Source organism: Sus scrofa, chromosome 1 (genome assembly GCF_000003025.6).
Source record: "Sus scrofa isolate TJ Tabasco breed Duroc chromosome 1, Sscrofa11.1, whole genome shotgun sequence".
Taxonomy (NCBI): Eukaryota; Metazoa; Chordata; class Mammalia; order Artiodactyla; family Suidae; genus Sus; species Sus scrofa.
In genome coordinates this window covers 14,708,185-14,734,053 of record NC_010443.5, presented here as the reverse complement: position 1 = coordinate 14,734,053, position 25,869 = coordinate 14,708,185, and the positions used below count along the sequence as shown (strand labels likewise).

The 25,869-nt window shown below is 43.6% G+C and overlaps 1 protein-coding gene across 5 annotated transcripts in view; it reads left to right on the top strand.

Moving 5' to 3' along the window:
- Positions 1–25,869, top strand: part of CCDC170 (coiled-coil domain containing 170) — a 101,599-nt gene that overhangs the window by 16,998 nt on the left and 58,732 nt on the right. For 4 of the 5 annotated variants that reach the window (XM_021086697.1, XM_005659135.3, XM_005659136.3 and 1 more), the window contains exons 2-5: positions 13,594–13,722; positions 16,140–16,396; positions 22,108–22,252; positions 25,089–25,274. In XM_021086697.1, coding sequence (XP_020942356.1) covers positions 13,594–13,722; positions 16,140–16,396; positions 22,108–22,252; positions 25,089–25,274 — 717 coding nt within the window. Of the gene's footprint in view, positions 1–12,823; positions 13,037–13,593; positions 13,723–16,139; positions 16,397–22,107; positions 22,253–25,088; positions 25,275–25,869 lie in introns of those variants that run through there. The other variant, XM_013992484.2, reaches the window with a different exon arrangement.

Below are 25,869 nucleotides of genomic sequence, written 5' to 3'. Positions count from 1 at the left end.
TTTGTTCAACAAACAGGGAATGTATTTCCACTCGACATTTATGGAAATGTCCATCGTATGCTAGGAAATGTACGGGGTGCCAGGCATCCACATATAATTGATTTTTAGGTTCTTCCCTCAAACCCATAACCTTGTAGCTGAATCATTTATTCATTTATTAATATTCAACATGAATATTAATGAGTGCCTACTCTGTACCAGACAGTATAGACATTGGGAATACAGTGCTAAAAAACAGACTCGGGGCCCTCATGGAACTTCTGTTCTAGTGGGAGACATAAAAACCAGCGTAGAAGGTAAGGGCTGTGCTCCCCAACGTGGGCTTATGGCCATAGGAGATGCACAAGATGATTTATGAGAGGTTCAGGAAGAAAATATTTGCATCATTATTTTAATCTCATCTTAATTATGTTTTTGTGTCTATTTAATACTATGCCTAGTATGGTCAGTAGTGCATTTTATCCTAAGTATATATTCAGACTTACTCTACAAAGTCGTACTGATAGGCTGCATGTGTAAAAACATTTGTAGACCCCCCTCCCCCCGGTAAAAGCATGAATTTAGGGTTAGGAGGGCTGTGGGTTTGAAGTCTGGTTCGGTCACCTGCTCTCTGTTGGGCAAACCTGAGCTCCTCCTCCTCTGTAAGAGTTGTAAGGATGGAGTTCCCGTCATGGGTCAGTGGTAAATGAATCCTACTAGGAACCATAAGGTTGCAGGTTCGATCCCTGGCCTTGCTCAGTGGGTTAAGGATCCGGCGTTGCCGTGAGCTGTGGTGTAGGTCACAGACGCAGCTTGGATCCCGCATTGCCGTGGCTCTGGCGTAGGCCGATGGCTACATCTCTGATTCGACCCCTAGCCGGGGAACCTCCATGTGCCGCAGGAGTGGCCCAAGAAAAGGCAAAAAGACAAAAAAAAAAAAAAAAAAAAAAAAAAGTTGTAAGGATCAAGTGCAATCATGTTAGTACAGTGCTTATATATCTCAAATCCTCAAAAAATGGTAACTCGTATTACTATGTTATTGTTCATGTGATAAATATTTCTTTTTGGCCATGCCCAAGGATGCAGAAGTTCTGGGGTCAGGGATCGAACCCATGCGTAGCAGTGACCCAAACCACAGCAGTGACACCAGATCCTTAACCCACTGCACCACCAAGGAAATTCCGTGTGATAAGTGTTAAAATGCAGACATCTTTATAGCAGTAGAGAAATACTGAGAAGGGACTGAGTAAGCAGTCCCCTTACTATCACGAAACTGTTATAAAAAATTATTGGTGAGAATGTAATACTGCTACTTCATGTGCAGTATTTTGAAAACCCTTACATTTTTTATTTACTTGGACCTAGTGGTTTCCCTTCCAGAAATTTATCCTAAGGAAACAATCAGAAATTCTAACAGATTTGTAATAGTGAGAGATAGGAAGAAGAACTAAATGTCTGTTAATAGAATAGTCGGATTAAATTACAGCCACATGATGGAATATTGTGCCCATCTTAATATTTTTAAAGAATACCTGGCATGGGCCTGGAGATTGTCATACTAAGTGAAATAAGCCAGACAGATAAAGACAAATATCATATGACATCACTTACATGTGGAATCTAAAAAAAGATACGGAAGAACTTATTTACAAAACAGGAGTAGACTCACAGATATAGAAAACTAACAATGTCACCAAAGAGGAAGTTGGGGGGAGGGGTTGAAATTAAAATATACGTACTTCTGAATATAAAATAGGTAACAAACAAGGACCTACTGAAGGCCACAGGGAAAACAGAATATTTGGGAAAATATTAATATTTAGTGAAGAAGGTAGGATACAAAATTACAGTTACAGTGTGACCCCAATTATTTTTTTAAAAAAGTGCATAATATATAGTATAGTATGTATATATTGGAAAAGTACTATAAATAAATTCATGAAAATATATTATATTGTTTCTGTTTGGTAAGAACGTGGGGGACATTTATCACCCATTGATTAGACAATCAGAGAGTTATTAACCAAAATAAGTAAAACAAGATGAGGATGAGAGCAGGAGTGGTAATTGGGATAAAGAATTCTGCCTGGGTGACCTGGGAAGGCTTCATAGAGAAGCCCATTCTAACTCTTGAATTGGGCCCAGGCTTTTGCCAAGTGAAGGAGAAAGTCTGGGAAGGAGGTAGAAGGACCCCAAGCCTGGAATGGTTATGAAAGATACATAGCACGTTTAGACAAATCTAATTGTTTCTATGTGACTGAAGGTTAGGGTGGACCTTGGATATTGGGGCAGAAACACTGGTGACGGGCATTTGGCTGGTTGAGAGGAGACTGGCAGACTTTAAGGAGACGATCCGTTACCTTGTCTAAGGTGGGCAGCTTTTGTAGGCAGGGAGGAACCAGGTCAGGTCTACTCCGTGGCAGTGGGAAGGTTAGATCAGCACCACGGGGGATAGGAGGAAGGGAGAAGAGAGAGAAGGCTGTTAAATTCATCTACAATTATTTGTGGAGGGAGTTTTTGCTAAGCCATTTCCTTCCTTTTTTTTTTTTGGTCTTTTGTCTTTTGTTTTTTTAGAACCGAACCCGCCCAATATGGAAGTTCCCAGGCTAGGGGTCCAGTCGGAGCTGTTGCTGCCAGCCTACACCTGAGCCACAGCAATGCCAGATCTGAGCCATGTCTGCGACCTACACCACAGCTCACGGCAATGTCAGATCCTTAACCCACTGAGTAAGGCCAGGGATTGAACCTGCAACCTCATGGTTCCTAGTCAGATTCATTTCTGCCGCGCCACGATGGGAACTCCCATTTCCTTCCTTCCTTCCTTCCTCTCTTTCTTTCATTTACTTAAAAATTTTTTTTTGGCTACACCCATGGCATGAGGAAGTTACCGGGCAAGGAATCAAACCTGTGCCGTAGCAGCGACCTGAGCCATAGCAATGACAACATCCTTAACCCACTGAGCCATCAGGGAACTCCAGCAGAGCCATGTTCAATCCTAATGTTGATATGCCTTAAAATTACTACGTTAGCTTAGAGTCTATGACATTCGAGAACTCGGTCAGTTGGAGTTAGATGTATGAGGCCTTTATGCTCACCGAAATAGGACATATTTTACTGATCTCAGCAGCAAGGTGAGGATCCCGGTGAGGAGGAATGTAGTCTCACTACAGAGGTGTTTCCGATATTAACTAAATTAATGTTGTTAAGTGACATTCAAAGGATTGGCTGTAGAAGCTGCATTCATTCATGCTATGCTCTACTTCAAAATTATGCCTGAAAAACCAGAATCTGAGATAGATGCTTACTTGTTTATTTAGTTTTTTAATTTTTAAACTTTTATTGAAGTGTAGTTGATTTACAGTGTTGTGTTAGTTTCAGGTGTACAGCAAAGTGATTCAGTTTTATATATTTCCTGTTTTCAGTTTCTTTTCTCCTATAGGTTATTATAAGTTATTGAATATAGTTCCCTGTGTTATACAGCAGGTCCTTGTTGGTTATCTATTTTATATATATTGGTGTATAGACGTTAATTGCAAACTCCTAATTGATTCCTCCCTCTCTTTCCCCCTATGGTAACCAGAAGTTTGTTTTCTGTCTGAGTCTATGTCTGTTATGTAAATAAGTTCATTTGTATCATTTTTATTTCTTGTATAAGTAGTATTGTATGATATTTGTCTTTGTCTGACTTACTTCACTTAATATGATAATCTTTAGCTCCATCTGTGTTGCTACAAATGACATTTCATTTTTTATGGCTGAGTAATATTCCATTGTATATATGTACCACATCTTCTTTTTCCATTCATCTGTTGATGGACATTTAGGTTTTGCCATGTCTTGGCTATTGTGAATAGTTTGCAGGGGTGCATTTATCTTTTCAAATTAGAATTTTCTCCAGATATATGCCCAGGAGTGGGCTTATGGGATCATATGATCATTCTATTTTTAGTTTTTTAAGGAACCTCCATAATAGCAATCCACAAAAAGTCTACAAATAATAAGTGCTGGAGGGGGTGTGTAGAAAAAGGAGCCCTCCTATACTGTGGGTGGCAGTGTAGTTTGGTGTGGCCACTATGGAGCGATGCTTATTTGGACTCCATTATTTTGACCCTGCTATTGATGTACTTTTACTGAACAAAGCCTCCCCCATTGGATTGTTCCTCAGATTTTGACCTTTGTGGTGACTTCCTGTAGTGAACAGATATGCTGTTACTGAGCGACTCATTTGCTTTTCTCTTGGTCCCAGTCGATCTTGTTGCTCGTGTTGATCTATTTGGAAGAGCCAAGTCAAACTGGCACACCCCTAACAAGTGCACGGTGCCAGCAGCTACTCAACATTCTCTTTCTGCTTCATTCCCTCTTGCAATCTTTCTTTCCTGCCATTTGCTCACTTCCTTATTTGTTTTTCTTGTTTTGACATCAGGTAAGAAATAAATTCAGAACTTTGGTTGGAAGTTAAAGTCATTCTCTAAGCTCTAGACCGTTGGTAAACTGTAAAGATTGATTACAGGAAAAGCTAAAGGACTAGCCTTTAACTTATGATCCTGCCATGGTATAGGAGAAGCTCCTCAGCGACTGGGAAGTATGTTCCAGAACACCCACAGCGTCAAAGGCAAGACGGCTCTTCTCCTGTTAGGGCTTATGGTTATATGTGATACATCCATGGTTTCTGGATATTAATGCTCCTGGAGATGGTGGGCAGGCTGTGATGGGTCATAGCAGGAGCAGCTGTGTGTTTCCTAAACCAGGTCGTCGTCGCTGGGGCCGGGGGTGCAGTCAAAGTCAGCCAGTTCCAGAGACTGATGGGACTTGGTACAGCAGGTGAGGATGGGGTGAGATTGTGGAAGGAAACCAACGGGAGGACGAGCATGTTAATAAAAAGCAGCCATCTGTCCATCCATCCACCCATTCACTTATCCTGCAGGTAATTCTTGAGCATTTACACTGTGAGATTCTGGTGAAGTGCTGGTATGTATGGCTTAATGAACATCAGTCTTTGGAGGGGGGAGCCCCTTAAAGACTTAATGACACATCTGATGTATCCCTTACCACTGAGTGATGCTCCGAAGGAGAAGCATAGGTTGTCTGAGAGGAGAGCTGGAAGACAGCCATGTGGTCAGGTGGGAATTTCACTTGGTCAGGTCCTTCAGAAAAGCAGGCAAAGGGAAAAACGGATTGGGAAGACTTTTTATTTATTTTGCTTTTTTTAGGGCCGCGCCTGTGGCATATGGAAGTTCCCTGGCTAGGGACTGAATTGGAGCTACAGCTGCCGACCTATGCCACAGCCACTGCAACGTGGGATCCAAGCCGCATCTGTGACCTACACCAAAGCCAGATCCTTAACTCAGCAAGCAAGGCCAGGGATATCAATCTGCATCCTCATGGATGCCATCAGGCTCATTACCACTGAGCCACAGCAGGAACCTCCAGTTTGGGGAGACTTTTAAATTGCAAATATGAGAAGAGTGAGAGGATTGCTGTTAAGGCGAACACACTGCTGATTAGTTGATTCTCTTCTTGGCCTCTGACTCCTGCTTTGATCTTCCCCCGCTGCCTCCTGCTGAGCTCTTCATTAGGGCCAATGTGACGTGTGGCTTGGGGAGGAGAGAGGGTGAGACTAGGGTTCTATCTTTAGTAAGGGAGGGCATCCTAAACAGAAGTATCCCCACTTTAGCCTGTCCTCCAGAGCATGCTGAGGACACCTTTATACTCTTCATGGCAAGTAGTGAGAGCTGGGAGTTCCCTGGTGGCTCAGCAGGTTAAGGATCCAGCATTGTCACTGCCGTGGCTCTGGTTACAGCTGTGGCTCTGAGGTCAATCCGATCTCTGGCCCAGGAACTTCGCCATGCTGCAGGGGCTGAGGGTGGGGGGCGGCGTAGTGAGAGTTGCTAAGCACTGCAGTTTAGGATTGGAAATCTGCGTTTAACCTGAGAGAGAAGCATTAATTCTCAAAACTCAGTTGTGGCTCTGATAGAGAGTTTTAAAAATTATTTGATTTCTTTCGAACACAAAACCTGGAGAGATTATGTGTTGCTAACGTTTCCCACTGAGTTCTCATGTTTTACAAAATGAGTCCTTGGGGAGACTTGCCACTGTTAGGAGTATGCATGCTGGACATTACGGCTTCCTTCTAACAGAAGAAATGCAACCTGAAATGATGAAGCAGCATCATTTTTATTGAGTTTACTTGGGCAAAGCTTAGGGTCACCTTGGAAGAGAAAGTAGGGATTTAGTGCAGCACAGACGTGTCTTCTCTCTTTGGCTTGTCCTTTGTTAATGTGAGATCTTTTTTTTTTTTTTTTTTTTTTTTTTTCCTTTTTCTTTTTTAAGGGCTGCACCCATGGCATATGGAGGCTCTCAGGCTAGGGGTCCAGTTGGAGCTACTACAGCTGCTGGCCTACACCACAGCTCTAGCAACACCAGATCCGAGCTGCATCTGTAACCTACACCAGAGCTCATGGCAACACTGGATCCTTAACCCACTGAGTGAGGCCAGGGATTGAACCTGCATCTTCATGGTCCTAAACGGGTTCGTTTACCACTGAGCCAGGGAGGGACCTCCTGGAGATCTTTTTAATAGCTAATGAAAACATGTAAAACCATTGAATTCTTGTTTTAATTCCTGAAGATACTATTTTGACTATAATGTTGTATAATTCCATTCATTTTCACAGGGAACTTCCTGTTCCAAACATAGTCAAAACCTTCTTGCTGCACAATTAATGCATTCTAAGTATCGCTGGAAACTCAGTGAGTCTTCTTTCCACTTCTGCCAGCTCATGCACAGTGAGGTTCAAGTTCAGGGTTTCCTGCTGTCTCTGCAGCCAGAATTTACATGGTATTGAGTTTCTTAAGTCTGAAGATTAGGATGTGAAAATTGAGAACACAGTAAATTGGACTCTTGAAACAGGCTTTCAACTGCCTTTGACTTAATTAACGAATTGATTTTACTATCACAATGATAGTGGCTTTTCCTTTAAAATTAGAACATGGCAAACGCAGCTATGGTTCCTTTTGTCAGCCGCCTCTCTTCCTGACCCTCTCCCCACATCCTCCAGAGGTAATTCTTAAATAAATTTGGTAATTATCCTCTAGACCATTAAAAATACTTTTTGCATTCATGCTGAAACCTATGGAAAATCTGTAATTTGTTTAACATGTATTTTAAAACCATAAATGGTGTCATACTGTTAGTTTTGTTCTCTAATGTACTTTATTGGAAAAACAGTCTGTTTTTGAGGTCTATCTATGCTGCTCTAAATAGATTTAGTCTGGGTCTTTTAGCCGTTTTCAAGCTTTCCGTGTTATGGATGTGCTACTGTTGCCCATTTCCTGTTCTGACGGACACTACGAACCATGAACATTCATGGCAAATTACAAGTTAAATTGAGGTTCAAGGGGCATATGCCAAAGTGCCTCCCGCAGTGGCAGGGACATTTTTTATGCCCATTCATTAAACATACTTTAAACTTAATTTGGAAATTATATAGCACAGAAAAGCAATCACTGCTTCCAGATCTACTACCAGTTGTTTGCTATTTGGCAAAAGAATTTCCTTTTTTAGCCCTTAATTGCCTTGTTTTCCGATGAGGGGATAAGAACACTTCCTACTGGTAGGGTTGTTGTGAAGACTGAATGGGAATAGTTTCTGGTTTCGTGAATATTAGTTATGATCATATATAATGCATATCTAATATATGAGCATCTATGAGATGCATATCTAATACACAGTAGAATTACATCAAGATTAGTACTTGAAGCAAACCCTTGAAAGGTTTGGCATCTTTTCTAACTTCAGCCCTTCCCCCTCCCCGCAAAGATGACTCAGTTTCTTTTAGCAGAGCCGTAGGATCAAGAACATTTGGGAATGCTGTATTCTTTTCAATAAAGACATTGCAATGGAGGGTGTTTAAGTGATACCCAGGAGAAAAGGGATGAGAGAACAACGTGAAAATAAGAGGGCAGCTTTTTTCACAAAACTTGATTTAATGCAGAAATGTCTTCTTCCAAAAATTCTTCCCACAACACAGATACAGACACCAGTTTATTTCCTGAATCCCACACCTGGTCGCACGGTCCCCTGAAGGCGCTGGTGCGGCCGTGGAAACCAAAAGCAGGTGTAGGAATAAGGAAAAGCAGGAGGGCCAGGAAAGTCCTTCAAAGTGGAGCAAAGAACTGAGGCGTCGTCGAAATTGGCGAGACTTAGCATAGATGCTGTAAAGTAGGGAGGAACGTGTGCTTGGGGGGAGGACGTTGGAGGGGAGGAGGGAGAAGTTGGGAGGAGGGGGAGAAGTTGGGAGGAGGGGGGAGAAGTTGGGGAGGAGGGGGAGAAGTTGGGAGGAGGGGGAGAAGTTGGGAGGAGGGGGAGAAGTTGGGGAGGGGGGAGAAGTTGGGGAGGAGGGGGAGAAGTTGGGGAGGAGGGGGGAGAAGTTGGGGAGGAGGGGGAGAAGTTGGGAGGAGGGGGAGAAGTTGGGAGGAGGGGGAGAAGTTGGGGAGGGGGGGAGAAGTTGGGGAGGAGGGGGAGAAGTTGGGAGGAGGGGGGAGAAGTTGGGGAGGAGAGGGGAGAAGTTGGGGAGGAGGGGGAGAAGTTGGGAGGAGGGGGGAGAAGTTGGGAGGAGGAGGGAGAAGTTGGGGAGGAGGGGGAGAAGTTGGGGAGGAGGGGGGAGAAGTTGGGGAGGAGGGGGAGAAGTTGGGAGGAGAGGGGAGAAGTTGGGAGGAGAGGGGAGAAGTTGAGGAGGAGGGGGGAGAAGTTGGGAGGAGGAGGGAGAAGTTGGGGAGGAGGGGGGAGAAGTTGGGGAGGAGGAGGGAGAAGTTGGGGAGGAGGGGGGAGAAGTTGGGGAGGAGGGGGGAGAAGTTGGGGAGGAGGGGGGAGTTGGGGAAGAGGGAGAAGCTGGGGAGGAGAGGAGGGAGTCTTAGAAGGGCTTGCTCTCTGGGCTGCACTGGAGGCTTGAAGAGGGGGAGAGAGAGAGAGAGAGACAAGGGAGGCAGTCCACAATGAAAGCGCCTCGGGGACCCTGGGGACACCGTTGTGCCTCTTGGGATGGAACAATGCTGGAACAAAGCGGGAAGGGTGATGAGATGGAAAGATAGGAATGGAGTTAGGTGCTTTTGTGTGTCAGAGGTAGGCAGTGATTTTCTTCTCATTTTTTTTTTTTCCCGTCTATGGGAAAATAAGACAACTGAATACCGTAGAAGCAAGACTGGCTCAAGACATTGTCCCCAGGTCAGATAATTGGGCACACTGCATGCCAAATTAGGAATAAGCTTATCTCTTCTTTTTGCCTTTGAGCTTCAGCACGATCCTTTATTCTGAAAAGCCTATGAGCCACCCTGTGAGGCAATTTCAATCATTATCATAATATCAGTAGCCGAATCAAATCATGTGTAGTTGGCTTTCGAAAATTAATGTAAAATTGCCTCATGGGTTGGCTGAGAGAGACCCAGTAACTGAGAGTGTCCTCACGTGAGGGTAAATGGGTGGGTCTTTAATCTTACCATTTTGAGTAGGGTAAAATGCATTTTTTTGAGGTGAAGATTGTTTAATATGTACAGAAAAGTTGAAGAATTCCTCCCCCACTTTTACTAACTTCAAGGGGCCTTAATTAAAAGCGCAAACCTGTGAACTCTCTGCTCTAGTACACATTCAAATCCCTGTGCTGCTGGGTTGTGTCTCTGTCCTTATGTTCTCCATAAAGCTATCACCTGGCAGGGTTTCTGATTTTTGTCTATTCTTGTCCTTACTCCTTTTTTTTTTTTATGTAGGGGGGATATTTACTCTGATCATGAAATTAGTACACAGTCACTGTAAAGGATTTGGAAAATAGAAAAACATAAAATAGAGAAGAGAATAAAATATAGCCCTATAACTAAAAGATTAGTGCAGTTAAACATTTCTTCCCAGTATTTTTCTTTTTTAAAAAATTATATTTAATTGTACATATGATGCATAAGTAGGAATCCCTGTTGTGGCTCAGTGGAAATGAACCCAACTGGTATCCATAAGGACTTGGGTTTAATTTCTGGCCCCGCTTAGTGGGTTGAGGCTCCAGTGTTGCTGTGAGCTGTGGTGTAGGTCGCAGACATGGCTTGGATCCCACGTGGCTGTGGCTGTGGCCGGCAGCTGCAACTCTGATTTGACTCCTAGCCTGGGAACCTCCATGTGCTGCCTGTGTGGCCCTAAAAGGACAAAAAACAAAACCAAACCATTCCCCTTCCCCGCTCCAGTGCTGTGGACAGCCCCAGAGGTGAGGACAGATATTAAGGCGATGTGTGTTCCTTCAGACTTTTTTCTTTTTCTTCTCTACATATATTTATAGCAAAGAAGTAGTGCTTTCGCTTGGTGCATTTTTCCACTATAGGTATTAATAAAGATATTGAGTATAGTTCTCTCTTTTTAGGGCTGCACTCTTGGCATGTGGAGGTTCCCAGGCTCGGGGTTGAAATGGAGCTGTAGCTGCTGGCCTACACCACATCCACAACAACACAGGATCCAAGCCACGTCTGTGACCTACACCACAGCTCACTCTGGATCTTCAACCCACTGATTGAGGCCAGGGATTGTTTTTTTTTTTTTTTTTTGTCTTTTTGCCATTTCTTGGGCCACTCCTGCAGCATATGGAGGTTCCTAGGCTAGGGGTCGAACTGGAGCTGTAGTCACCAGCCTATGCCAGAGCCACAGCAATGTGGGATCGGAGCCATGTCTGCAACCTACACCACAGCTCATGGCAACGCCAGTTCCTTAACCCACTGAGCAAGGCCAAGGATCAAACCTGCAACCTCATGGTTCCTAGTCGGATTTGTTAACCACTGAGACATGACGGGAATTCCGAGGCCAGGGATTGAACCTGCGTCCTCATGGACATTAGAGAGGTTCCTACTGAGGCACAACAGGAACTCCAGACTTTGGCTGTTTGAAGGATGTGAGTTGTTCCTGTTTCAATACCTCTTGCCTATTGAATTTCTATTTAACCATCACTTCTTTAGGGAAATCTTTCCCTCTCACTGCCCTAATTTTTTTTTTTCTTTTTTTGTCTTTTGTTCTTTTAGGGCCACACTGGCGGCATATGGAGGTTCCCAGGCTAGGGGTCTATTTGGAGCTACAGCCGCTGGTCTACACCACAGCCAGAGCAATGCCAGATCCAAGCTGCGTCTGTGACCTACACCACAGCTCCCAGCAAGGCGGGAACCTTAACCCACTGAGCAAGGCCAGGGATCAAACCCGCAACCTCATGATTCCTAGTCAGATTTGTTTCTGCTGTGCCTAGATGGGAACTCCTCACTGCCCTAATTTTAAGTCAGTTTCCTTTGTTGCCTGCTTCTTTCTTTGCTTGCACTTATTTTAGTTTATAATTATACAATCATCAGCATGGTTGTTTGATAAGTGCTCTTTTTCTTATCAGACTGTAAGCTCAGTGCCTGACCCAAAATATGCTTTCAGTAAACATTTAATAACGTATAATCTCGAGTTTGTTGGACATTGAAGGGTACTTTAGACCCTAGCAACTGTCTTCTAAACTCAGTAACCAGGAGTCTTCTTCCTGTAGGCCCTGTTCCAGTAGTAGATGTATTAATATCTTAACACATAATTTCTTTTGCCCATGAACATTTGAAGATGCTAATGCTTTTGCTGGGGTTCTGCATTACATTGTAACCTCCTCAAATAAAAGCCCATTTCTGGACTGTCTCAGGAGCTCTTTTTTTTTTTTGACTGCACCCGTGACATGTGGAAGTTCTGGGGCCAGGGATCATACCCAAACCACAGCAGTGACAATACCAAGTTTAACCTCAGGACCATCAGAGAACTCCCCAGGGGCTCTTAATATTATGTCCAATGGACACAGTATTTTTTCATAAGAAAGAAATATAAAGTTATGGTATGACTATGTCATGTCCTAAAAAATCATGTTAAGTCAATGAAAGAAATAATCATAGCCCTCGAGAAACTTATCTCCCTAAGGACTTTTATAAAACAGTGTGCCTGCCATATGTACTAGAGTTCAAACCTCTTGTAAGCGACCTAGGTCCCCACGTGGTGTATTTTGGAAAATATTGCTGAGTGAGTGGTTAGGGTGGAGAAGTTTCTCCTGGATATTGAGTGAGGCCAAACAGGATGTGGTTCCCTTGTTAGAATCAGTTCCATGTTTTATGCTCTCTCCCCAGGAGTACATACCTACCCTCTTCTGGGATGTGTTGTGATTGGCAAACACGGGCTGTTACTAAGTACACTGAAGGTTTTGTTTGGCATTTTGTGAATTGACCCACGCTGGTCATGACAACGGTTGCTGTCAAGTTCAGGACTTTAAGATGACTTCTACATGCATGAGTATTTCCAAACCATCCAGAATATTCGCTGGCAGTTCAGCAGCTGGGCCGTCATAAACAGGTTTTACTGGCGTGTCCCCTGAGGACACTAGATATTCCAGCGAAACACTCCTTTGTGTGACCTCTTTCATATTCCTTCAGAAATGAATGGCTTTCTTGTATGTCTTTCACTAAGACCACAGGCCCTGGAAATTTCATTTGGGTGTGTGTCCAAACTCAGGAATAATGCTTGAAGGAAGCAGGTGTTATGGCCTGAGCAGGACAGAAACAGAGGTTGCAGAACTGAGACCCGCAGCCCAAACCTATCAAATCTGCCCTGCAGATGTGTTTATTGGGATCATATGATGTTTTCTTCTCTTCTCTCTCTCTCTTTTTTTTTTGGCTGCACCCACAGCGTACAGAAGTTCCCTGGCTAGGGATTGAATCTGTGCCATAGCAGTAACCAGAGCCACAGCACTGACAATACCAGATCCTTAACCCTCTGGGCTACCAGGGAACTCCGTGTGGTGTTTTTTTTTTTTTTTTTTTTTTTAAATATTTCAATTAGTTACCAAGCTGCAAAAACTGGGAGTTCTTACTTCAAAAAGTCTGGATAGATGACTTGTCTTCAAAAATGAATGTAATGAGGCCACACTGGGCTTCATATTTCTGCACTGGCAGCCATCAGTGGAGCTGAGAGCTCGTCCCTTCTGGATGGAGCAAGGACTCCAGGCACCACCACTATCTCTGGCCACAGGTATTCATCTGAGTCACCTGTAAGACCCCAAGATCAGCTAGAGATGGAGAATAAATGGCAGGGTGAATAATCATGAAGGCAATAGCCCTTCATACCTAAGTCATGTGATCCCTTTGATAAACACATGCAACACGTTATGCAGCAGCACTAAGATGAATTGAAAACTTCTGTAGTCTGGAAACAGAGGAACAATGCAAACTGTCTCCTGGTTAGCCACCTCTTCTGGTGGGTGGTTGTCAGCTCTCTCTTTTATGGTCAGAGGTCAGATGGCATTGGAGTTGGGTGGACAGAACCTCTGGAAAGTGGCAAAGGCCGACTCCTAAATGCAAACTACCGCCCCGCGGGAGCCCATCATTCGTTCCTGGGCTGCCTCCTGCCTCCCTTAACATTTCGAGAATGGGAATGCAATGACCTGAACAGAACCAATTCTCCGGGCAGCTTTTCTAACACATTTGCATTGTGAAGGATGCTCCTTACCTCATCTTGCTTTGCACAGCTGCATGGAAAAGATTGTTTAACTCTCTTCTGTATATTTTGTCTTGGGGGGACCCTATCAGGAAACTTACGATCGCCTCTTGGAAGTCCCGGTCACTCGGGAGCAATTAAACCACTATCGGAATGTGGCCGAGACCGCCCGGAGTGAACTTGCGGCAACTCTGGTCAAATTTGAATCTGCTCAGGCCGAGGTAAGAGGATGCATCTTCATAACCAACACGGGCTCTGCTAGCTTCCCGTGGAGCCAGGCAGAGCCGCGAGGGATTAGAAATAGGACACGGGGACACAGATTTAAACTTTCTGGCAGAGTTTATACCTGTTCTCTTATAGGGCCCTGCCTCTGGGTCATAGAGAATTCCTGAAAGGTGATGTATTTGCTGTGCTGCAGAGCAAGGGGACCTGGGCTGGATTCTGGATCTCAGGGGGCTTCCACACCCTTGAGAGCTCGAGGGAACACCTGGGGACTTTGGGTTTGGGCTGCATGGCCCTTGTAGGACTGTTAGCATGTCTAGGAGTGGCTTCCTTTAATGTGGGTTGCTTGCAGTCTGAATCTGGGGATGGAATTCTGACTCCCTTTCTGTGGGAGTGCTGATTGGCTGGGGGAGATTCGAGGAAGATGACTGGGTCCCCTCTACCCTCTGGGCTGGATCAGGTCTGTGGTGGGGTTTCTGGGAGATTCTCTTCACACTCACTGTGTTGATAGCCTAGTGGCCCCGAGGAATCCGAGGCTCGCCCATGAGGGAAGTAGTGGTCTCAGTAAATGCCAGGATGCCACTGAAAGATGAGTGGATAACATGTGTGTGTGAATACACGGATGCATGCATAGTCACAGTTCCAAAGAAGTACATGAGTTCATAAAGTTTTCTTTTCTTTTTTTCTTTTTAGGCCCGCACAGGCAGCACATGGAAGTTTCCAGGCTAGGTGTCAAATTGGAGCTGCAGCTGCCAGCCACGGCCACGGCCACAGCCACAGCCACAGCAACATGGGATCTGAGCCTCGTCTGCAACCTACACCTTAGCTCGCGGCAACCCCGGATCCCTGGCCCATTAAGCGAGGCCAGATATTGAACCTGCATCCTCATGGATACTAGTTGGATGCCTTTCCGCTGTTCCACAACGGGAACTCCCATAAAGTCTTCTAATGGAGTGGACCTGATATTTTTTAAAAGTTTTTAAAAGTTTAATTTTCATTAGAGCATGTAGTTCATTTACAGTGTTGTGTCAATTTCTGCTATACAGCACAGTGACCCAGTCATACATACATGTATCTATAGATCTATATACATACACGTTCTTTTCCTCATTCCCATCCTCCATCACCGTCTACCCCAAGAGATTGGATATGGTTCCTTGTGCCGCACGGTAGGACCTCCTTGCTTACCTGTTCTAAATGTAATAGTTTGCATCTGCCAACCCCAAACTCCCCATCCATCCCACTTCCTCCCTCGTCCTGGGCAACCACAAGTCTGCTCTCTATGTTTGTGTGTCTGTCTCTGTTTTGTTGCTATCTTAATAAGGTACACACATCAGAATTTTGATGCCACAGAATTCATAGAAGTTAAAGTTTTTCCTTTGTATAAATTCTATAATAGTTTTCCTTTTCTCCTATGTTTTCCCCAGAAATTCAAACATTACTTTATCACCCACACTAAGGGTCTAGGAGGCAGGGGGGAGAAATACAGTGATATATCGAATAGTCTATATTTACTTGGGAAACAGTCATGGCTATGAAATTATGGACAGCTTACCTTATAAGTTCCTTGTTTCATTGCCAGCAGCAATAGCAGTGATGCAGATTTAGAAAATGAGTTCCTATTGCAAATAATTTATTTCTTTTTGCAGAATACACCACACATGTCTCTTGAGTGAGACTGAATCACCACAAGACATAGCTCAACTGTTTTTTGAAAAAGACAGAATATGAAGTCCACTATTTAGGCATAATTCTCTATCTGGTAATACAGAAACAAATATGAAAAAAAGAGGCGTTCCCGTCGTGGCCCAGTGGAAACAAATCTGCATAGCATCCATGAGGACACAGGTTCAATCTCTGTCCTCTCTCAGTGGGTTAAGGATCCAGTGTTTCTGTGGTGTAGGTTGCAGATGCAGCTCAGATTTCACATGGCTATGGCTGTGGCTGTGGCATGGGCTGGCAGCTGCAGCTCCAATTTGACCCTTAGCCTGGGAACCTCCATATGCTGCAGGTGCGGCCCTAAAAAGACAAAAAAAGAAAGAAAAAAAGTAAAGTTAGATTAAATGATGAATAAAATATTGAAATTAAATTTTTTAATTTTTTGTCTTTTTTTAATCTTTAGGCCCACACCCGCGGCATATGGAGGTTCCCAGGCTAAGGGTCTAATCGAAGCTGTAGCCGCCAGCCTATACCACAGCCACAGCAACGCCAGATCCTTAACCCACTGAGTGGGGCCAGGGATCAAACCCGCAACCTCATGGTTCCTAGTCGGATTCGTTTCTGCTGCACCACGATGGGAACTCCCAAGATTGAAATTTCAAAACTATGGTTTTGGGTGTTTTTTTTTTTTTTTAAAGAAAGTTCAAACTCGCACCAATGAAACCTTTTTCCTCTTTTTACCTCTTTTCCGTATTAGCTTCGAGACCTGCAATCCAAGATGCGTTCTAAAGAAGTTTCCTGTCAAGAGTTGAAAGCCGAAATGGAGAACTACAAAGAGAGCAATGCCAGAAAAGCATCTCTTCTCATCTCTCTGAGAGACAGAGTTCAGGAGCTAGAAGAGGAATCAGTGGTACTCTCCACTTCTAAAATTAGAACGGAAATCGCAGCTCACTCTGCAGTCAAGGAGAACCAGGAGTTAAAGAAGAACTTTGTAGAACTGGACGAGAAATTACAGTAAGGACTTTTTTTTTTTTTTTTTTTTGGTCTTTTTGCCATTTCTAGGGCCACACTCGTGGCATATGGAGGTTCCCAGGCTAGGGGTCGAATTGGAGCTGTAGCCACCAGCCTATGCCACAGCCAAAGCAACTCGGGATCCGAGCCAAGTCCCGTGAACTACACCACAGCTCATGGCAACACCGGATCCTTAACCCACATGAGCGAGGCCCAGGGATCGAACCCGCAACCTCATGGTTCCTAGTCGGATTGGTTAACCACTGAGCCACGACGGGAACTCCAGGACATTTCAGAGTATTTCTCAGAGGAGTCAGTGTTAAATCGCTAACTTCTGGTAGCAGGATATGCCTTTGAAGGGACTGGCCTTTTGCATTTCTGGGCCCTGAAACCCAATTTGAAACAAAAAAAAATCATTGACCTCACATGTCTTCAGAATCTTGAAAATTTTTCCCCAAATTTTCAAGCTCATTTCCTTTTTTTTTTTTTTTGCTTTTTTAGGGCCATACTCGTGGCATATGGAGGCTCCTGGTGAGGGGTCCAGTTGGAGCTACAGTGGCTGGCCTACACCACAGCCACAGCAACATGGGATCCAAGCCATGTCTGCGACCTACACGACAGCTCATGGCAATGCCAGATCCCTGACCTACTGAGTGAGGCCAGGGATTGAACCTGCATCCTCATGGATACTAGTCGGGTTTGTTTCCACTGCGCCACGAAGGGAACTCCCTCAAGCTCATTTCTAAATGTCACCAATGAGAGTATTGTACATCAACTGTAATAGAAAAAATAAAAATCTTAAAAAAAATAAATGTCACTGAAAATCGTAACAAATGTAGGATTGTCCTAAGCAGGTTTATTCCCTATTAATAAGGGTTGAAAATTCATATATATTCATATAATATGAAATAATATAATATGAAATAATATATAATATAATATAATATAATATAATAGAGATTTCCTCTAAGTAGAGGCGGTAGAAGAGTGCACAGAGAGAGCTGTTTATTCACAAGCTAGTTCTAAAAATACCCTGGAAGCCCAGACCGCCCCAGACCACCCTAAACACTCCTCATTAGGTTTTTTTTTTTTTTTTTTTTTTGTCTTTTTGTCTTTTGTTGTTGTTGTTGTTGCTATCTCTTGGGCCGCTTCCGAGGCATATGGAGGTTCCCAGGCTAGGGGTTGAATTGGAGCTGTAGCCACCGGCCTACGCCAGAGCCACAGCAACGAGGGATCCGAGCCGCGTCTGCAACCTACACCACAGCTCACAGCAACGCCGGATTGTTAACCCACTGAGCAAGGGCAGGGACCGAACCCGCGACCTCGTGGTTCCTAGTCGGATTCGTTAACCACTGCGCCACGACGGGAACTCCCTCATTAGGTTTTATTGTCAGTTTATGCAGAGACCCCATGAAATCTAGGTTTCTGCACTTAGTTCTGGCAAAAGGTGATTACTGGGAGAAAATCGGGAGCTGGCTGTTCTTAAAATATACTTTAAAGATTCCATCGATAATACCTTAAATGACTTTACTAATAAACGATTTGATACTTACTTTACTTATTTCATCTTAAAAAAACCAAAGCAAATCCCCAACGCTTCCAGCTCCTGTCCTCTTTCTCCCCTTCCTTTCACGGCAAAACTCCTTCAACACGGTTGCATATGCTCGCCGGCTCCAGTTCCTTTCCTCCCTCGGATCTCCTCCACTGAAGCCATCCATTAAGATGACCAGTGACTGCACATTGTATTTAACTCATCTGTCTTGTCTTACTTGACCTCTAGCACTTCAGTCGCCGTAGGTCTTTCTCCCTGAACCACTTTCTCCTTTTAGCTCCCAGGACGCCGCGCTTTTGACCTTACCTTTCCCAGCTGAAATGTCATCGTCTCTGGTTTTATCCTCCTCATCTCCTTGGCTTCCCAGTGTTGGAGTGCCCAGAGCTCCGTCCTTGACTTTCTCCTTGGTTCTATCTAAATTCGATCTCTTGGAGTTCCCTTCGTGGCTCAGTGGTAGTGAACTTGACTAGCATCCATGAGGATGCAGGTTCGATCCCTGGCCTCACTCAGTGGGTTAAGGATCAGGCGTTGCCATGAGCTGTGGCGTAGGTCACAGATGGGGCTTGGATCTGGTGTTGCTACAGCTGTGGTGTAGGCTGGCGGCTGCCGCTCCGATGTGACCCCTAGCCTAGGAACTTCTATATGCTGTGGGTGCGGCCCTAAAAAGCAAAAACAAACAAACAAACAAATAAAAAGAAATTCACTTCTTGATGCTCTCAGTCACTCTCACGCCTTAAAGTATGTGATATTAATGCTCGTGACTCCCACATTTCTAGGTCTGGCCTGGATCGCTTCCCAGAACTCAAGACCCACGTATCTTACAGCTTACTGGGAGTCTCCAGGTGGATGGCCAACAGGCATCTCAAACTTAGCATGTCCAAAGTAGCTCCTGGGGTTTCCACAAAAGCCTCCTGAGCTTTTCTTCACCTCATTTAATGAACATCCCATGCTTCTGGCTGATCATCGCAAAAATCTTGGGTCTTCCTTGGTTCTCTTTCTCTGAGCCTTCGGTAAATCCCATCATCTGTCTCTACTGTCGCAATAAGTCTAAATTTTGATGACTTCCCTTTGCCACCCTCATTGCCACTAAGCTGGTCTTGGCAGCCGTCTTCTCTCACCTGGATTCTTGCAATAGCCTCGTAAGTGGTTTTCCTGCTCTGTCTGTGCCCCTGCAGCCAGAGGGATTCCATTAAAACAAAGTATGTAGATCACATGAGTCCTTTGCTCAGAGTCTTCCAGTACCTTCCCTTCTTACTCAGGGTAAAGACAGAGTGTTTTCTATGACCGGAAAGGCTCATTCTGACCTGGATTTGCCTCCTTTCTCTTCATTATTCTTCTTGTTCCAGCCCTGTGGCTTCTTTGCTCAAATGAACATACCAGGTATGATCCTACCTCAGGACTTTTGCACCTTCAGAGCCTTTGTCTGAAAAACCTCTTCCCAGATATCACTCTTCTCTTCTTCCTTCAGGTCCTCTCTCAGAAGTCACCTTCTCAGGGAGGGCTTCCATGCATGACTCCATCTAAACTTTTACCTTTTCCCCCAAATATTTATTTTCTTGTCTTTTTAGGGCCACACCTATCATAGGGAAGTTCCCAGGCTAGGGGTTGAATCAGAGCTGCAGCCCACACTACAGCCACAGCAACTCCAGATGTGAGCTGTGTCTGCGACCTACCCCACAGCTCATGGCAACACTGGGAGGGACCAGGGATCGAACCCTTGCCCTCATGGATACTAGTCAGGTTCATTATCGACTAGCAACCAACCACAACAGAAACTGCCCCCCCCAAATATTTCTTACTCTCTTTTCTGTTTAACTTTTTCTCTCCAGCCATTTTTAAATATACTATATACATTGTACGTACATTCATTGTTTGATTATTGTCCATCTTCTCAATTAGACTGTAACCCAATGAAGGCAAGCGTGTTTATCTGTTTACTACTATATTTTTAACCCTTTTAATAGAGCCTGATGCATAGTAAGTGCCCAGTAAATATTTATTAAACAAATGAGTAACAGAAATGACATATACTCATTGTAAGAAAGCTTTAAACAATATAGTAAAGTGCCAAGAAGAAATTAAAATTACGCAAAGCCTTGTGAAGCCAGAAAAGCTATAGTCAACAGTTTATTCAACAGCTTTTCAGACATTTGTACATAAATGACATCATATAACAAACGATTGTCCCTGAAGGATTTGTTGTAGATATTTTTAAAAAGTTCTTTGGAGTTCCCATTGTGGCTTAGCTGGGAACTAACCTGACACAGTGTCCATGAGGATGTGGCTTCAATCCCTAGTCTCACTCAGTGGGTTAAAGATCCAGTGTTGCTGAAAGCTGCAGTGTAGTCTGCAGATGCAGCTTGGATCCTGCATTGCTGTGGCTATGGTGTAGGCTGGTAGCTGCAGCTCCTGTTCACCTCTAGCCTGGGAACATCCATATGCTGCAGGTGTGGCTCTAAAAAAAAAAAAAAAAAGAAAAAAAAAAAGAAAAAAAAAAAGGAAAGAAAGAAAATGAAAAAAGAAGAAAAAAGGTTTTCATTATATTATTTTGAATGGCCAGTGTTATTCCATTGCCTGAAATATCACAGTTTACTTTCCAGTTCCTTAAGCTATTTCCTTTACATACTTTTGTTTGTTCCACTCACAAATTATTATAAATAATTATAAACCAAGATGCAGTGAATATCCATATGCATTCATATGTTCACCTTTATGCGACTGTGTCCTTGGGATAGATGCCTGGAACCTTGCTGGGTCAAAGTGAAATGCAAATAGAAGTGGAGACAATTTAGCAACTCCTGGAATAGAGAAGTAAGGTGGAAATTTGGGGGTAAATGTATAGAATCTTGTATGTAAATTGATCAGGGCCATAGCATTAACTATGCCTTTCATGAGTCAAAAAGATTGAATAAATATTACCTTTCATATGCTGAAAATAAGAGCTTAGATATTGATGTTGGTCTTTTATAGTTGTATTTTCTTAAATAGAAATATGATATGCTTTTGAGTATATGCAATTACAGGCTTTGTTAATCTTTGAATAGCATGAAAGAATTTGCAGTAAACACTTAACATGGTAAAAAAGGGAAAGCGATAATCATGTTTATTATCCAGGGTACTAAAAACATGATTGAAATGATTCTAATTTGCCTTTAAAATGGTCTATTTCTTGATGATCTCTTAGTCCCTAGCTTGAGAAATAGACCATGATATTTCGGCAAACCTATCTGAGATTTGAAATAAAATAAATATTTATAGCAGAGCATAAACTGACTGATTTTCTTCCATTGGCCCACTCCAATACTCTTTAAAAATTGTGGGGAGTTCCCGTCATGGTGCAGTGGAAGCGAATCCGACTAGAAACCATGAGGTTTTGGATTTGATCTTTGGCCTCCCTCTGTGGGTTAAGGATCCGGTGTTGCCGTGAGCTGTGGTGTAAGTCGCAGACTCGGCTCGGATCTGGTATTGCTGTGGCTGTGGTGTAGGCTGGCAGCTGTAGCTCTGATTCAACCCCTAGCCTGGGAACCTCCATGTGCTGTGGGTGCGGCCCTCAAAAGACAAAAAAAATAAAAATAAAAATAAAAAAATAAAAATTGTGGATGTGTGAAAACTAATAGTGATCTTTGCTGATGATTGAACACCTCTCTTTTGCAGAAGTGGGAACATTCCTTGCTTCTGCTGTATTCTTTATTATAGTTGTGCTTGGCCATGAACCAGGGGATGCCCTTAGTAGCCCTTATAGATCATTGCATACTGTTTGACAATAAAACCACGTGTGGTCTCGGGACCCAACTTATCATCACTCTCTTCCTTCCCCACAAAGCTCCAGTAGAGCCCCATGGCTGCGTGGATCCAGATGTGGTCCAGATGCTGCCACTCTGCAGATCCTTAAAGGCTGGAGACAGGAGGCGGATGATCTGTCTCCTTTGCTGAGATGTCATGAAGATCTCCTTATATTTCTGCAAAGTGTAGGAGCCCCAGAGGTGCTTCCACTTTTCTCCCTCCTTGACTGGACCTGCCAGATAGTGTGCTCTGTGTCCAGACACTGTTGAGTTGAAAGTGATGATTGTTTATCTCTCAATAGAGAGCTCGAGGTCTGAACTTTGATGAGTGTTACCTTCTTTGATGTTAAAACGTGACGTGTTTGTTATTTATTGGATAGAAAATGTTTAAAGGACAACGAGGAGAATAAGAAGCAAGTCTTGCAGAGCTGCAGGAAACATGAGAAATTTCTGGCGGCGCTCCGTGACTCCTTAGATCCAGAGAAGAAGAATGAAAAGGCATCAGATGAAGATTTAATTCTAAAGGTGTTTGTATGAAGATTAAAAAGACTCTAAATTTAGTGGTCATTCTGACATGTGCCCTAAAGGAAGAGCTGGTTGAGTCTGGGGGTGCAGAACAGGACAGGTGTCCTAGCACAGCGCTAATTGACTGTGTGCCCTGGGAAAAACCATATCCCCTCTCTGAGCCTCAATTCCAAGATCCTTTCTAGCATTACTTGGGATTAATTATTCTTCAGAAGGGGCTGATTGTTTTGTCTAAAACATATTTAGGTTGTCAAATGCAATTAATTATTCATTTTAATGACATGTTTTAGGAGTTTTTTGTTTTAGTTGGACAGAAACACACACGTACACACACACTCAGCCAAAACCAAAACCAGCTGTGTGTCATTTTTGGGATACTGACTATTAGGTCATGATTTGTTTTCAATTTTCAATTTAAATTTTTAGCACACTAAGGCCAAAAAAAAAAAATCCTGCTTTAATGGTAGGTTGCCCTTGAAATGTAAATTAATTATATCAACTGAATAATTCACTTGGCTTATAGCGATTCATTATAGGGAGCCTGAAGGTTTTGGAATGGACACCACAGCTTTGCTTATTTTTCAGTCTTCTTAGACCAGCTTCCTGATAGATTTCCATGGTCATTCTGACTTGTGCCCTAAAGGAGGAGCTGGTTGAGTCTGGGGGTGGTTGATTTACAATGTTGTATTATGTTCAGGTATATAGCAAAGTGATTCAGTTATACATGTATATGTGTCTATTCTTTTTTCAGGTTCTTTTCTCTTACAGGTTATTACAAAATATTAAGTATAGGTCTCTGTGTTACGTGGTGCTATTTTATATACAGTAGTGTATATGTGTCAGTTCCCAAATTATCCCTCCCTCCTTTTCCCCTTTGGTAACTATAAGGCTGTTCTCTGTGTCTGTGGGTCTATTTCTGTTTTATAAATAAGTTCATTTGTATCATTTTTTTTAGATTTCCCATATAAGTGATATATGATATTTATCTTTCTCCATCTTGACTTGCTTCACTTAGTATGATAATCTCTAGGTCCAGCCATGTTGCTACAAATGGCATTATTGCATTCTTTTTATGGCTGAGTAGTATTCCACTGTATATGTATACCACATCTTCTTTTTCCATTCATCTGTTGGTGGACATTTAGGTTGCTTCCATGTCTTGACAACCGTAAATAGTTCTGTAGTGAACACTGGGGATGTAGCCATTCTTAAAGGCCTCCCCTCCATGTTATATTAGTAAGCTTCCCACGTGTATTCTGTGCAAGCTGCAAGTTGATTCCATTTTACTTCAGGCAGTTCCTCCTCATGCCTGGGTTTTGGCTGCGCATGCTTAGGGTCTGCCTGAATCCCTCAAGGTGCTGGATGCATCTCCTCCTGCTCCCTGTTGCTAGCATGTGGCCAGGAGCCTGGCTGTGAAAGTCCACTTGGCATTGGCATTGTAGTACAGGGGAATTATCTTTTTTTTTTTTTTTCTTTTTAGGGCTGCACCTGTGGCATAGGGAGGTTCCCAGCTTAGGGGCTGAATCGAACGAAGCTGTAGCTGCCAGCCACAGCCACAGCAGCTCGGGATCGGATCCGTGTCTGTGACCTACACCAAGGCTCACTGCAGCACTGGCTCCCTGACCCACTGAGTGAGGCCGGGGATCGAACCCACATCCTCATGGTTACTAGCTGGATTCGTTTCTGCTGCACCAAAACGGGAACTCCCGAGGGAGTCATCTTTAAACCAAGTGGTGGGGTAAAGAAAAGGAAATAAGAAGGTCCTTCTTCCACACACCCTTTCCCACATCAGATTCAACCTCCAGGTGCTACTCTGCTTATTGATACTGTGTTAATCATGCCTTTTTATTTTTTTATACTTCTAATTCCTTGACATCTGGGGCCTTGCTGACCCAGGAGAGACTAGGTCCCAGGATTAGCCAGTTCAGGAAGTGAGTCTCCTGGGCGCGTAGTTTCACATGCAAACCAACCAGTTCAGAGCCACCTCCCAACCACTTCTATCTGGCTCTTATACTCTGGGCCAGTATCCAAAGAACCACCCCAGAACCAGGTGCCAGACAATTAGAGACAGCTCCTACATGGCAGAACCCACTGGAATTATTCAAACCCAGTCAGGGAGCATGCTGTCATGGGGAGTTTCAAGTCTTCCTTAAGGCATCCTTGTGGCCTTACAGAGTGAGCTTTCTGCATGGCTGATTCCCTGGGTCCACGGGGCCTGGCTGACTTTATTTTCCTTCCTAATAAATCTTACAAATCTTATTAATGCTCCCAGTCAACTGCATAACATGAGCAGGGAAAAGCCCCGTAGTCCCAATGATAACCATTGTTTGAGCATGTTTTTCAGGGTTTGGCTGTGCTTATATGCATTAGAAGGATTTTCTTTTTTCCAAGAGAGTTCTGCCTTGTTCTCTGTGTTTCCCCGCTGGGCCAGGTAATGCCTTGCAAGCATGTGGTGCCAGCGGACGTGGGCAGAATAGAACTCCCTTGCTTCCCTGCCTGCTGTAACTCTGCAGAAATGTCACTATCCCTTGAGGACTGAGCATCCAGGGGCTTGCTGAGGCCTGTTCCCATCTGGAAGTTTTGGGCAGAACGCTCATCATTGTTGCCTTGTAGCTACCTTTTGATTAATTTTGATGTGACCACCCAGTCTGCACAGACCAGCAGAGTTCAGAGGCTGCCTTGGAAGATGTTACCTTCTGAGTGGACGGGAGGGAAAGCGCTTGTACCGTTTTCACGTGATGATGCCATTAGTGGGGGACCCAGAGCAGGGTTGCTTAGAGAGCGCGATAGGAGATTATTCATTTTTACAGGACAGCTGTAATTGCTTTCTCTTCAGGTCGGAGAGCTGTGCAAGGAGAATGCATTGGTGAAAGGCCAAATTGTTGCTCTTGAAGAGACCGTAAGTGTCCATGAGATGGAGGCAGAAGCTAGCAGAGAAACAATCGTGAGGCTGGCTTCGGAAGTAAACAGAGAGCAGAAAAAAGCTGCCTCCTGCACTGAGGAGAAAGACAAGCTGAACCAGGTACCGTATGTGGAGTGTGTGTGCATGTGCATCTGTGATCATGTTTATGAAGCAGAAACAGGAAACCAGATGCGAAGGAGCACCTGGTGTCACCGACCTCAATTTCCAGCAGGAGCTGGGGGCAGCTGGGGACTCACTGACCTGATCAGGACATTGGATGCCATTTTTTTTTTCTTAATTAGAAAACAAAAACAAAAACAAAACCACTTAAAAAGTTTGTAGCCAATGAATCCTATTTGGTTAAACTCTAGGATTTAAACAAATGTTTTAATTTGTTTATTTTTAAGCAAATAGGTAATGTATCTACAAGCTACAAGATTCTAAATGGACACAAGGGGATGTGATGAAAAGTCTCCCTCCATCCCTTCCCCTGGCCAACCAGATGCTCTCAGAGGCAACCTCTGTTAACAATTTCTTGCATACCTTTCTAGAAGTATTCTATATATGTAAATGCATATAGTTATTCTTTTCATTTATTTTTAACACAAATGGCAACATACTCTGCACACTCCATGCTTCTCTTTATTTACCTAAAAAATGGTAAGATAGTACACACTATTATGAACAGGCTGCTATGAATAATCTTCTATCATTT